This window comes from Nerophis ophidion, linkage group LG14, assembly GCF_033978795.1.
Source record: "Nerophis ophidion isolate RoL-2023_Sa linkage group LG14, RoL_Noph_v1.0, whole genome shotgun sequence".
In the NCBI taxonomy this organism is placed as follows: Eukaryota; Metazoa; Chordata; class Actinopteri; order Syngnathiformes; family Syngnathidae; genus Nerophis; species Nerophis ophidion.
The window spans coordinates 7,627,149-7,640,358 of NC_084624.1; the positions used below are offsets into that span (position 1 = coordinate 7,627,149).

At 39.6% G+C, this 13,210-nt stretch overlaps 1 protein-coding gene across 1 annotated transcript in view; it reads left to right on the top strand.

Annotated features, from left to right (window-relative positions):
- Window positions 1-8,212: 8,212 nt before the first annotated feature.
- Window positions 8,213-13,210, top strand: part of LOC133568053 (ubiquitin-conjugating enzyme E2 R1-like) — a 21,319-nt gene continuing 16,321 nt past the window's right edge. The window contains exon 1 of the mRNA XM_061919758.1: window positions 8,213-8,660. Coding sequence (XP_061775742.1) covers window positions 8,475-8,660 — 186 coding nt within the window. The 5' untranslated portion in view covers window positions 8,213-8,474. The remainder of the gene's footprint in view (window positions 8,661-13,210) is intronic.

A 13,210-nucleotide genomic window follows, 5' to 3' on the forward strand; every position in this document is an offset into this window, starting at 1 on the left:
GCCCCAAATCACAAATGTCTCAAAGGACTGCACAAATCATTACGACTACGACATCCTCGGAAGAACCCACAAAAGGGCAAGGAAAACTCACACCCAGTGGGCAAGGAGAATTCACATCCAGTGGGACGCCAGTGACAATGCTGACTATGAGAAACCTTGGAGAGGACCTCAGATGTGGGCAACCCCCCCCCCCCCTCTCGGGGACCGAAAGCAATGGATGTCGAGCGGGTCTAACATGATACTGTGAAAGTTCAATCCATAGTGGCTCCAACACGGCCGCGAGAGTTCAGTTCAAAGCGGATCCAAGACAGCAGCGAGAGTCCCGTCCACAGGTAATCACGATGTTAAAAATAACGTTCAAAATAATAAGACATTCTCATGCATTTTAATCCATCCATTTGTTTTTTTACCACACCTGTTTAATAAATAATTTTATTAAAAAGAACTAGAAACTTATTTGTGAAGACTCTTCTTCGGCATGGTAATGCCGGTGTGGTTTTTCCAAGGATGCGTCGAAGCGATGAACACAACAAGGTAAGTTCAATCAATCAATCAATGTTTATTTATATAGCCCTAAATCACAAATGTCTCAAAGGACTGCACAAACCATTACGACTACAACATCCTCGGAAGAACCCACAAAAGGGCAAGGAAAACTCACACCCAGTGGGCAGGGAGAATTCACATCCAGTGGGACGCCAGTGACAATGCTGACTATGAGAAACCTTGGAGAGGACCTCAGATGTGGGCAACCCCCCCCCCCCCCCCCCCCCCCCGCCCCACTCTAGGGGAGCGAAAGCAATGGATGTCGAGCGGGTCTAACATGATACTGTGAAAGTTCAATCCATAGTGGCTCCAACACAGCCGCGAGAGTTCAGTTCAAGCGGATCCAAGACAGCAGCGAGAGTCCCGTCCACAGGAAACCATCTCAAGCGGATCAGCAGCGTAGAGATGTCCCCAACCGATACAGGCGAGCGGTCCATCCTGGGTCCCGACGAGCGGTCCATCCTGGGTCTCGACTTTGGACAGCCAGTACTTCATCCATGGTCATCGGACCGGACCCCCTCCACAAGGGAGGGGGGGACATAGGAGAAAGAAAAGAAGCGGCAGATCAACTGGTCTAAAAAGGAGGTCTATTTAAAGGCTAGAGTATACAGATGAGTTTTAAGGTGAGACTTAAATGCTTCTACTGAGGTAGCATCTCGAACTGTTACCGGGAGGGCATTCCAGAGTACTGGAGCCCGAACGGAAAACGCTCTATAGCCCGCAGACTTTTTTTGGGCTCTAGGAATCACTAATAAGCCGGAGTCTTTTGAATGCAGATTTCTAGCCGGGACATATGGTACAATACAATCGGCAAGATAGGCTGGAGCTAGACCGTGTAGTATTTTATACGTAAGTAGTAAAACCTTAAAGTCACATCTTAAGTGCACAGGAAGCCAGTGCAGGTGTAATATGATCAAACTTTCTTGTTCTTGTCAAAAGTCCAGCATCCGCATTTTGTACCAACTGTAATCTTTTAATGCTAGACATGGGGAGACCCGAAAATAATACGTTACAGTAATCGAGACGAGGCGTAACAAACGCATGGATAATGATCTCGGCGTCTTTAGTGGACAAAATGGAGCGAATTTTAGCGATATTACGGAGATGAAAGAAGGCCGTTTTAGTAACGCTTTTAATGTGTGACTCAAAAGGAGAGAGTTGGGTCGAAAATAATACCCAGATTTTTTACAGAGTCACCTTGTTTTATTATTTGGTTGTCAACTGTTAAAGTTGTATTATTAAAGTTAAAGGGTATTTATTTAATAATAAAAGGCTATGAACAAAAACACTGGTGTAAAGAGAAAAGGTAAACAAAAGACGCTAGCGTGAGAGCTAGGATAAAACACAAGGAAAACTTAAACTTGGTACGAGGACACAAAAGAGTAAAGAAAAACATTCAGCATGAAAGCTGGAAAATAAAGTGGCTTAGCGTGAGAGCTAGCGAGAAAATACATACATGGAATGATGAGAGTCGTCACTGTTGCGCGTGGGCAAATTAGGATCCGAGAATGAGTAAACAGAAAAGGTGAGCTCAAATAGGAGGGTGAAAATCAGTAGCAGGTGTGCGGGGCGAGACTAACAGGTGGACTGATGCGTAACCATAGCGATGGACAAAAACAGGAAGTAAACGGGTCGGACTGAGAATGAAAAAACAAACATGTGAAGATCCGAGCAGCAGATCGCAACATTATTACACTCTAAAAATGTTGGTCTTACTTAAATAATGCACGCGTTTAGTTGAATTTAGGGTGAAAAAATATGATGTGGCTCTCAAGGAAATACATTTTAAAATATTTGACTTTCATGGCTCTCTCAGTCAAAAAGGTTCCCGACCCCTGCTGTAAAAACTGTAATGGTAAAATACAAGAAGGACATTGATGTTACTTGCACCTTTTGCAACATGCACCCAGAGACTGTTAACCACTTGTTTTGGACTTGTGAAAACACTCCATCACTACTGGACAATATTTATGACAAATTTGTGCTTTGCTTTAAAGATGTGATTTTTGGTTTTACACTGTATGAACAAAAATTTGAAAAGGAATTCTACCTTTGCAACCTCATTAATTTATTGGTTAAGTTTTATATTCATAAATGTAAGTCTCTTAATACCCGACCTATCTTTTGTGTCTTCAAAAAATATTTTGAACTTTACATTAAAACACTCTCTACCTCCAACAACAAAAAAGCTGTGAAAACGATGATGCTGTGTTCCAAATTTAAGTAGTTTAATGAATCTGAATGAGCCTATGGCTTTGCACTTTGTTTATTATATATGTATTTTTTTGTATTCTATTTTTATTTCGAATTTACAACCCCCCGGTGCTGTTTTGTACTGTTTTCATAATGTTTTATATTGTTGTTTGACTTACTATAGAGCGTTTTCCGTTCGGGCTCCAGTACCCTGGAATGCCCTCCCGGTAACAGTTCGAGATGCTACCTCAGTAGAAGCATTTAAGTCTCACCTTAAAACTCATCTGTATACTCTAGCCTTTATATAGATCTCCTTTTTAGACCAGTTGATCTGCCGCTTCTTTTCTTTCTCCTATGTCCCCCCCTCCCTTGTGGAGGGGGTCCGGTCCGATGACCATGGATGAAGTACTGGCTGTCCAGAGTCGAGACCCAGGATGGACCGCTCGTCGGGACCCAGGATGGACTGCTCGCCTGTATCGGTTGGGGACATCTCTACGCTGCTGATCCGCCTCCGCTTGAGATGGTTTCCTGTGGACGGGACTCTCGCTGCTGTCTTGGATCCGCTTGAACTGAACTCTCGCGGCTGTGTTGGAGCCACTATGGATTGAACTTTCACAGTATCATGTTAGACCCGCTCGACATCCATTGCTTTCGGTCCCCTAGAGGGGGGGGGGGGTTGCCCACATCTGAGGTCCTCTCCAAGGTTTCTCATAGTCAGCATTGTCACTGGCGTCCCACTGGATGTGAATTCTCCCTGCCCACTGAGTGTGAGTTTTCCTTGCCCTTTTGTGGGTTCTTCCGAGGATGTTGTAGTCGTAATGGTTTGTGCAGTCCTTTGAGACATTTGTGATTTGGGGCTATATAAATAAACATTGATTGATTGATTGATTACTGTTTTTAATTGTTGAAATTTATGAATAAACATTAAAAAAAACAACCTCACTTGCTTTAAGCGGGCTCCATTTTATGATACATAACATGACATTTTGTGGGGATTTTACTTGTATTTCTGATTGTTTACTGCCGAAAAGGCATTGTTTGTAAACATCTAGTGGACTACAAGTCCGGAGAAATGTCTTTTGTTTTAAAGACGTGCTAATTGGATTTACATTATATGAAAACACATTTGAAAAGGAATTTTAACTTTGCAACCTCATTATACTATTGGCTAAGTTTTCAATTTCATGAATGGAAGTTTCACAATACCCGACCTGTTTTTTGTGCCTTTAAAAAATAATTAGAACTTTACTTTAAAACGCTTTCTACCTTTGACAACCAAAAAGCTGTGAAAAAGATGATACTGTGCTCCAAATTTGGATTATTTACGGAACATATGTGCGCCTATGGCTTTACACTTTATTATATATGTATAATATACATATCTTTTTTTTATTTTAGGTACTTTATTGAGTTTACAACCCCCTGGCACTGTTGAGTACTGTTTAGGACTGTTTCTGTACTTGTTTTGATTAGTATTATTTATTTTCTTGTATGTAAATATTGCATATTATGAAGAAAGGTTTATAAAAAAATGCTAACTAAATAAGTCAATCTAACATTCAACATACTAATATAATAATAATAAAATACATCAATCAAGCAACATGTGGTGATTTACATGTTTTTTCTTAACTTTTTTTTTACTCAGGCTAAAATAAAGACACCTATAGGGGTGCATCGTCTAATTTTGGCTCACAATTTCGACGTCACAAAGAGATTCATCATTTATATTCAAATTAACAAATTACCTGCGCTGGTGTTTTATATTAATATCCTTCCAAAATCAAATCAACAACACCCACTTGATTTATAACAATCTAAATGTTTTAATTGTGAAACTGGGTCGGCGCGTTGGTGTGACGTCATGTCAACTGGGGAATGTAGTTCTAAATGTTTTTTTTTCTGGTTAAAACATGTCGAACACAAGCCATACCTCACTTGCTTTAACCGGGCTACATTTTATGATACATAACATGACATTTTGTGGGGATTTTACTCGTATTTCTGATTGTTTATTGCCGAAATGGCATTGTTTACAAACATCACGTGGACTACAAGCCCCACTGTAGCACATTGCACAAGTGCCTGTTTTCAGGCGGAGAAAGGACTTGTTCAAAAGTTTTGTTTTAAAGACGTGCTATTTGGATTTACATTATATGAAAACAAATTTGAAAATTAATTTTACCTTTGCAACCTCATTATACTATTGGCTAAGTTTTATATTCATAAATGTAAGTTTCACAATACCCGACCTGTTTTTTGTGCCTTTAAAAAAGAATTAGAACTTTACTTTAAAACGCTTTCTACCTCTGACAACCAAAAAACTGTGAAAACGATGATACTCTGCTCCAAATTTTGATTATTTACGGAACATATGTGCGCCTATGGCTTTACACTTTATTATATATGTATAATATATACATATATTTTCTTTATTTTAGGTACTTTATTGAGTTTACAACCCCGTGGCACTGTTGACTACTATTTACGACTGTTTCTGTACTTGTTTTGATTAGTATTATTTATTTTCTTGTATGTAAATATTGCATATTATGAAGAAAGGTTTATAAAAATAAATGCTAACTAAATAAGTAAATCTAACATTAAACATACTAATATGATAATAATAAAATACATCATTCAAGCAACATGTGGTGATTTACATGTTTTTTCTTAACTTTTTTTTACTCAGGCTAAAATAAAGACACCTATAGGGGTGCATCGTCTCCTTTTGGCTCACAATTTCGACGTCACAAAGAGATTCATCATTTATATTCAAATTCACAATTTATCTGCGCTGGTGTTTTATATTAATATCCTTCCAAAATCAAATCAACAACACCCACTCGGTTTATAACAATCAAAACGTTTTAATTGTGAAACTGGGTCGGGGCGTTGCTGTGACGTCATGTCAACTGTGGAATGTAGTTCTATATGTTTTTTTTTCCTGGTTAAAACATGTCGAACACAAGTCATAACTCACTTGCTTTAACCGGGCTACATTTTATGATACATAACATTACATTTTGTGGGGATTTTACTCGTATTTCTGATTGTTTATTGCCGAAATGGCATTGTTTACAAACATCACGTGGACTACATGTCCCACTGTAGCACATTGCACAAGTGCCTGTTTTCAGGTGGAGAAAGGACATGTTCAAAACTTTTGTTTTAAAGACGTGCTATTTGGATTTACATTATATGAAAACAAATTTGAAAATTAATTTTACCTTTGCAACCTCATTATACTATTGGCTAAGTTCTATATTCATAAATGTAAGTTTCACAATTCCCGACCTGTTTTTTGTGCCTTAAAAAAAGAATTAGAACTTTACTTTAAAACGCTTTCTACCTCTGACAACCAAAAAACTGTGAAAACGATGATACTCTGCTCCAAATTTTGATTATTTACGGAACATTTGTGCGCCTATGGCTGTACACTTTATTATATAAATGATAAATGGGTTGTACTTGTATAGCGCTTTTCTACCTTCAAAGTACTCAAAGCGCTTTGACACTACTTCCACATTTACCCATTCACACACACATTCACACACTGATGGAGGGAGCTGCCATGCAAGGCGCCAACCAGCACCCATCAGGAGCAAGGGTGAAGTGTCTTGCTCAGGACACAACGGACGTGACGAGGTTGGTACTAGGTGGGATTTGAACCAGGGACGCTCGGATTGCGCACGCCCACTCTCCCACTGCGCCACGCCGTCCCCAATATATATGTATTATATATGTTCTATTCTATTTTAGGTACTTTATTGAGTTTACAACCCCATGGCGCCTTTGAGTACTGTTTTGGACTGTTTCTGTACTTGTTTTGATTAGTATTATTTCTTTGCTCGTATGTAAATATTGCATATTTTGAATAAAGGTTTATATAAAAAAAGCTAACTGAATAAGTTACTTTAATATTAAATATAATAATACTAAATTACAAAATTCGAGCAACATGTGGTGATTTACATGTTTTTTCTTAACTTTTTTTTACTCAGGCTAAAATAAAGACACCTATAGGGGTGCATCGTCTCATTTTGGCTCACAATTTCGACGTCACAAAGAGATTCATCATTTATATTCAAATTAACAATTTATCTGCGCTGGTGTTTTATATTAATATCCTTCCAAAATCCAATCAACAACACCCACTCGGTTTATAACAATCAAAACGTTTTAATTGTGAAACTGGGTCGGCGCGTTGCTGTGACGTCATGTCAACTGTGGAATGTAGTTCTATATGTTTTTTTTTCTGGTTAAAACATGTCGAACACAAGTCATAACTCACTTGCTTTAACCGGGCTACATTTTATGATACATAACATGACATTTTGTGGGGATTTTACTCGTATTTCTGATTGTTTATTGCCGAAATGGCATTGTTTACAAACATCACGTGGACTACATGTCCCACTGTAGCACATTGCACAAGTGCCTGTTTTCAGGTGGAGAAAGGACATGTTCAAAACTTTTGTTTTAAAGACGTGCTATTTGGATTTACATTATATGAAAACAAATTTGAAAATTAATTTTACCTTTGCAACCTCATTATACTATTGGCTAAGTTTTATATTCATAAATGTAAGTTTCACAATACCCGACCTGTTTTTTGTGCCTTTAAAAAAGAATTAGAACTTTACTTTAAAACGCTTTCTACCTCTGACAACCAAAAAACTGTGAAAACGATGATACTCTGCTCCAAATTTTGATTATTTACGGAACATTTGTGCGCCTATGGCTGTACACTTTATTATATATGTATTATATATGTTCTATTCTATTTTAGGTACTTTATTGAGTTTACAACCCCATGGCGCCTTTGAGTACTGTTTTGGACTGTTTCTGTACTTGTTTTGATTAGTATTATTTCTTTGCTTGTATGTAAATATTGCATATTTTGAATAAAGGTTTATATAAAAAAAAGCTAACTAAATAAGTTACTTTAATATTAAATATAATAATACTAAATTACAAAATTCGAGCAACATGTGGTGATTTACATGTTTTTTTCTTAACTTTTTTTTACTCAGGCTAAAATAAAGACACCTATAGGGGTGCATCGTCTAATTTTGGCTCATAATGACGACGTCACAACGAGATTCATCATTTATATTCAAATTAACAATTTATCCGTGCTGGTGTTTTATATTAATATCCTTCCAAAATCAAATTAAAAACACCCACTCGGTTTATAACAATATAAACGTTTTAATTGTGAAACTGGGTCGGCGCGTTGCTGTGACGTCATGGAAACTGGGGAATGTAGTTCTAGATGTTTTTTTTTTCTGTTTAAAACATGTCAAACACAAGTCATACCTCACTTGCTTTAACCGGGCTATATTTTATGATACATAAAATGACATTTTGTGGGGATTTTACTCGTATTTCTGATTGTTTAATGCCGAAAAAGCAATGTTTACAAATATCAAGTGGACTACAAGTCCCACCGTGCAACGTTGCACAATTGCCTGTTTTCAGGCAGAAAAAAGGACTTATTCAACAACATTCTTCACACTTTGCTGCATCGCCAACATGTTTTGTTTAGTTTACGACAGCGACAGAGTGGCCGCGATATAACTGATCCCGATTTTTGTCGTGTTTGGCCTGTTTTCACCGTCAGTGTTGTTCGACGAGTGCGTGGAATTTAGCGGCGCTGCTATATATATTAAAACCCAACAACAAAGCCAGCTGTCGATTTAAAGCCACCCTCCGGGAGCCAAGTGGCGAGTATGGCGCAGCACGATTGCTCTCATGTCGCCAGTTCTCAGAAGGCTCTCATGCTGGAAATGAAAAGTCTTCAGGAAGAACCCGTCGAGGGCTTTAAAATAACACTGGTGGACGAGGCTGATATGTACAACTGGGAAGTGGCCATTTTTGGACCCCCCAACACTCACTACGAGGGCGGCTATTTTAAGGTAAGAATCCATGTACAACGGCAAATAACTTATCAATTTTGTTCGGGAGAGAGCACAAAGACAACATACAAAGTTAAAGTACCAATGATTGTCACGCACACACTAAATGTGGCGAAAATATTCTCTGGATTTGACCCATCACCCATGTTCACCCCCCTGGGAGGTGAGGGGAGCAGTGAGCAGCAACGGTGGCCACGCCCGGCAATCATTTTTGATGATTGAACCCCCAATTCCAACCCTTGATGCTGAATGCCAAGCAGGGAGGCAATGGGTCCCATTTTTTATTCTCTTTGGTATGACTCGGCCGGGGTTTGGACTCACAACCGACCTATCTCAGAGCGGACACTCTAGCCACTAGGCCACTGAGTAGGTTAAAGGGTAAATTAAGTAGATGAAAGCTTCAATAATTTGTAAATACTGGAGGAAAGGATTCCAGACCCAGTTTCAACTGAGGACTAAGAAGGTAATGGGTCCCATTTTTGGACTCACAACCGACCGATCTCAGGGCGGACACTCTAGCCACTAGGCCACTGAGTAGGTTAAAGGGTAAATTAAGTAGATGAAAGCTTCAATAATGACTTTGTAAATATTGGAGGAAAGGATTCCAGACCCAGTTTCAACTGAGGACTAAGGAGGTAATGGGTCCCATTTTTTTATAGTCTTTGGTATGATTCGGCCGGGGTTTGGACTCACAACCGACCGATCTCAGGGCGGACACTCTAGCCACTAGGCCACTGAGTAGGTTAAAGGGTAAATAAAGTAGATGAAAGCTTCAATAATTACTTTGTAACTACTGGAGGAAAGGATTCCAGACCCAGTTTCAACTGAGTACTAAGGAGGTAATGGGTCACATTTTTTTATAGTCTTTGGTATGATTCGGCCAGGGTTTGGACTCACAACCGACCGATCTCAGGGCGTACACTCTAGCCACTAGGCCACTGAGTAGGTTAAAGGGTAAATTAAGTAGATGAAAGCTTCAATAATTTGTAAATACTGGAGGAAAGGATTCCAGACCCAGTTTCAACTGAGGACTAAGAAGGTAATGGGTCCCATTTTTGGACTCACAACCGACCGATCTCAGAGCGGACACTCTAGCCACTAGGCTACTGTGTAGTTTAAAGGGTAAATTAAGTAGATAAAAGCTTCAATAATTACTTTGTAAACACTGGAGGAAAGGATTCCAGACCCAGTTTCAACTGAGGACTAAGAAGGTAATGGGTCCCATTTTTTATAGTCTTTGGTATGACTCGGCCAGGGTTTGGACTCACAACCGACTGATCTCTGGGCGGACACTCCAGCCACTAGGCCACTAAGTAGGTTAAAGGGAAAATTAAGTAGATGAAATCTTCAATAATTTGTAAATACTGGAGGAAAGGATTCCAGACCCAGTTTCAACTGAATACTAAGGAGGTAATGATCACATTTTTTTATAGTTTTTGGTATGACTCGGCCAGGGTTTGGACTCACAACCTACCGATCTCAGAGCGGACACTCTAGCCAGTAGGCCACTGAGTAGGTTAAAGGGTAAATGAAAGCTTCAATAATTACTTTGTAAATACTGGAGGAAAGGATTCCAGACCCAGTTTCAACTGAGGACTAAGGAGGTAATGGGTCACATTTTTTTATAGTCTTTGGTATCATTCGGCCGGGGTTTGGACTCACAACCGACCGATCTCAGGGCGGACACTCTAGCCACTAGGCCACTGAGTAGGTTAAAGGGTAAATAAAGTAGATGAAAGCTTCAATAATTACTTCGTAAATACTGGAGGAAAGGATTCCAGACCCAGTTTCAACTAAGGACTAAGGAGGTAATGGGTCCCATTTTTTTATAGTCTTTGGTATGATTCGGCCGGGGTTTGGACTCACAACCGACCGATCTCAGGGCGGACACTCTAGCCACTAGGCCACTGAGTAGGTTAAAGGGTAAATTAAGTAGATGAAAGCTTCAATAATTACTTTGTAAATACTGGAGGAAAGGATTCCAGACCCAGTTTCAACTGAGTACTAAGGAGGTAATGGGTCCCATTTTTTTATAGTCTTTGGTATGATTCGGCCGGGGTTTGGACACACAACTGACGGATCTCAGGGCGGACACTCTAGCCACTAGGCCACTGAGTAGGTTAAAGGGTAAATTAATTAGATGAAAGCTTCAATAATTACTTTGTAAATACTGGAGGAAAGGATTCCAGACCCAGTTTCAACTGAGTACTAAGGAGGTAATGGGTCCCATCTTTTTATAGTCTTTGGTATGATTCGGCCGGGGTTTGGACTCACAACCTACCGATCTCAGAGCGGACACTCTGGCCACTAGGCCACTGAGTAGGTTAAAGGGTAAATGAAAGCTTCAATAATTACTTTGTAAATACTGGAGGAAAGGATTCCAGACCCAGTTTCAACTGAGGACTAAGGAGGTAATGGGTCACATTTTTTTATAGTCTTTGGTATGATTCGGCCGGGGTTTGGACTCACAACCGACCGATCTCAGGGCGGACACTCTAGCCACTAGGCCACTGAGTAGGTTAAAGGGTAAATAAAGTAGATGAAAGCTTCAATAATTACTTCGTAAATACTGGAGGAAAGGATTCCAGACCCAGTTTCAACTAAGGACTAAGGAGGTAATGGGTCCCATTTTTTTATAGTCTTTGGTATGATTCGGCCGGGGTTTGGACTCACAACCGACCGATCTCAGGGCGGACACTCTAGCCACTAGGCCATTGAGTAGGTTAAAGGGTAAATTAAGTAGATGAAAGCTTCAATAATTTGTAAATACTGGAGGAAAGGATTCCAGACCCAGTTTCAACTGAGGACTAAGGAGGTAATGGGTCCCATTTTTATAGTCTTTGGTATAAAAATGGGTCCCATTTTTGGACTCACAACCTACCGATCTCAGAGCGGACACTCCAGCCACTAGGCCACTGAGTAGGTTAAAGGGTAAATTAAGTAGATTAAAGCTTCAATAATTTGTAAATACTGGAGGAAAGGATTCCAGACCCAGTTTCAACTGAGGACTAAGGAGGTAATGGGTCCCATTTTGTTATAGTCTTTGGTATGATTCGGCTGGGGTTTGGACTCACAACCGACCGATCTCAGGGCGGACACTCTAGCCACTGGGCCACCGAGTAGGTTAAAGGGTAAATAAAGTAGATGAAAGCTTCAATAATTACTTCGTTAATATTGGAGAAAAGGATTCCAGACCCAGTTTCAACTGAGGACTAAGGAGGTAATGGGTCCCATTTTTATAGTCTTTGGTATGACTCGGCTGGGGTTTGGACTCACAACCTACCGATCTCAGGGCCGATACTCTAACCCAGTGGTTCTTAACCTTGTTGGAGGTACATAACCCCATTAGTTTCATATGCACATTCACCGAACCCTTCTTGGTAAAAAAAATATATATATTTTTTAATTCAAGACAAAGTTATGTGTTTTTGGTAATACTTTAGTATGGAGAACATATTCTAAGTAACAAAGACTTAATTTAGAGTTATTTGGTTAGGTTTAGGGTTAGCGCCAGGGTTAGAGGGTTAGGGTTATAATGAGGCCATGCCGAATAAGGCATTAATAAGTACTTAATGATGACTAGTTAAGAGCCAATATGTTACTAATTTGCATGTTAATAAGCAACAATAATTAATGGTGAATATGTTCCCCATACTAAAGTGTTACCATGTTTTTTACTGGTGCACAAAATGACCCGTGCATGAACATCACCTTGTTCAAAGAACAAAATGAACACAGTGCATAAACTCGCAACAAATTACACACCTGAAAATCAGTATTACTTCTGCTGTTGCCGTGTCCGTAATACGCAGATAGGGAGAAGTTTTTATTGAGACGATGAGTCGGGTGTGTTTTGACCTCTGCCGAACCCCTGAGGCCGACTCACCGAACCCCTAGTTCGATCGAACCCAGGTTAAGAACCACTGCTCTAACCACTAGGCCGATGAGTAGGTTCAAGTTTCAAGGAAGTAGTTGAAAGCTTCAATAATTACTTTGTAAATATTGGACCAATATTGGAGGAAAGGATTCCAGACCCAGTTTCAATTGAAGACTATGGAGGGAATTGGTCCCATTTTTTATTTTTTTTATAGTCTATGGTATGACCCGGGGTTTGGACTCATAACCTACAGATCTCAAGGCGGACACTCTAACCACTAGGCCACTGAGTAGGTTAAAAGTTAAAGGAAGTAGTTGAAAGCTTCAATAATTAATTTGTAAGTATAGGACCAAAATTGGAGGAAAGGATTCCAGACCCAGTTTCAATCGAAGACTATGGAGGTATTTTGTACCATTTTTTATAGTCTTTGGTATGACTCGGCCGGGGTGTGAACTCACAATTTACCAATCTCAGGGCCGATACTCTAACCACTAAGCTGATGAGAAGGTTAAGTTTAAAGGACGTAGTTGAAAGCTTCAATAATTTTTTTTTAAATATTGGACCAAAATTGGAGGAAAAGATTCCAGACCCAGTTTCAACTGAGGACTAAGGAGGTAATTGGTCCCATTTTTTAAAGTCTTTGGTATGACTCAGCCGGGGTTTGGACTCACAA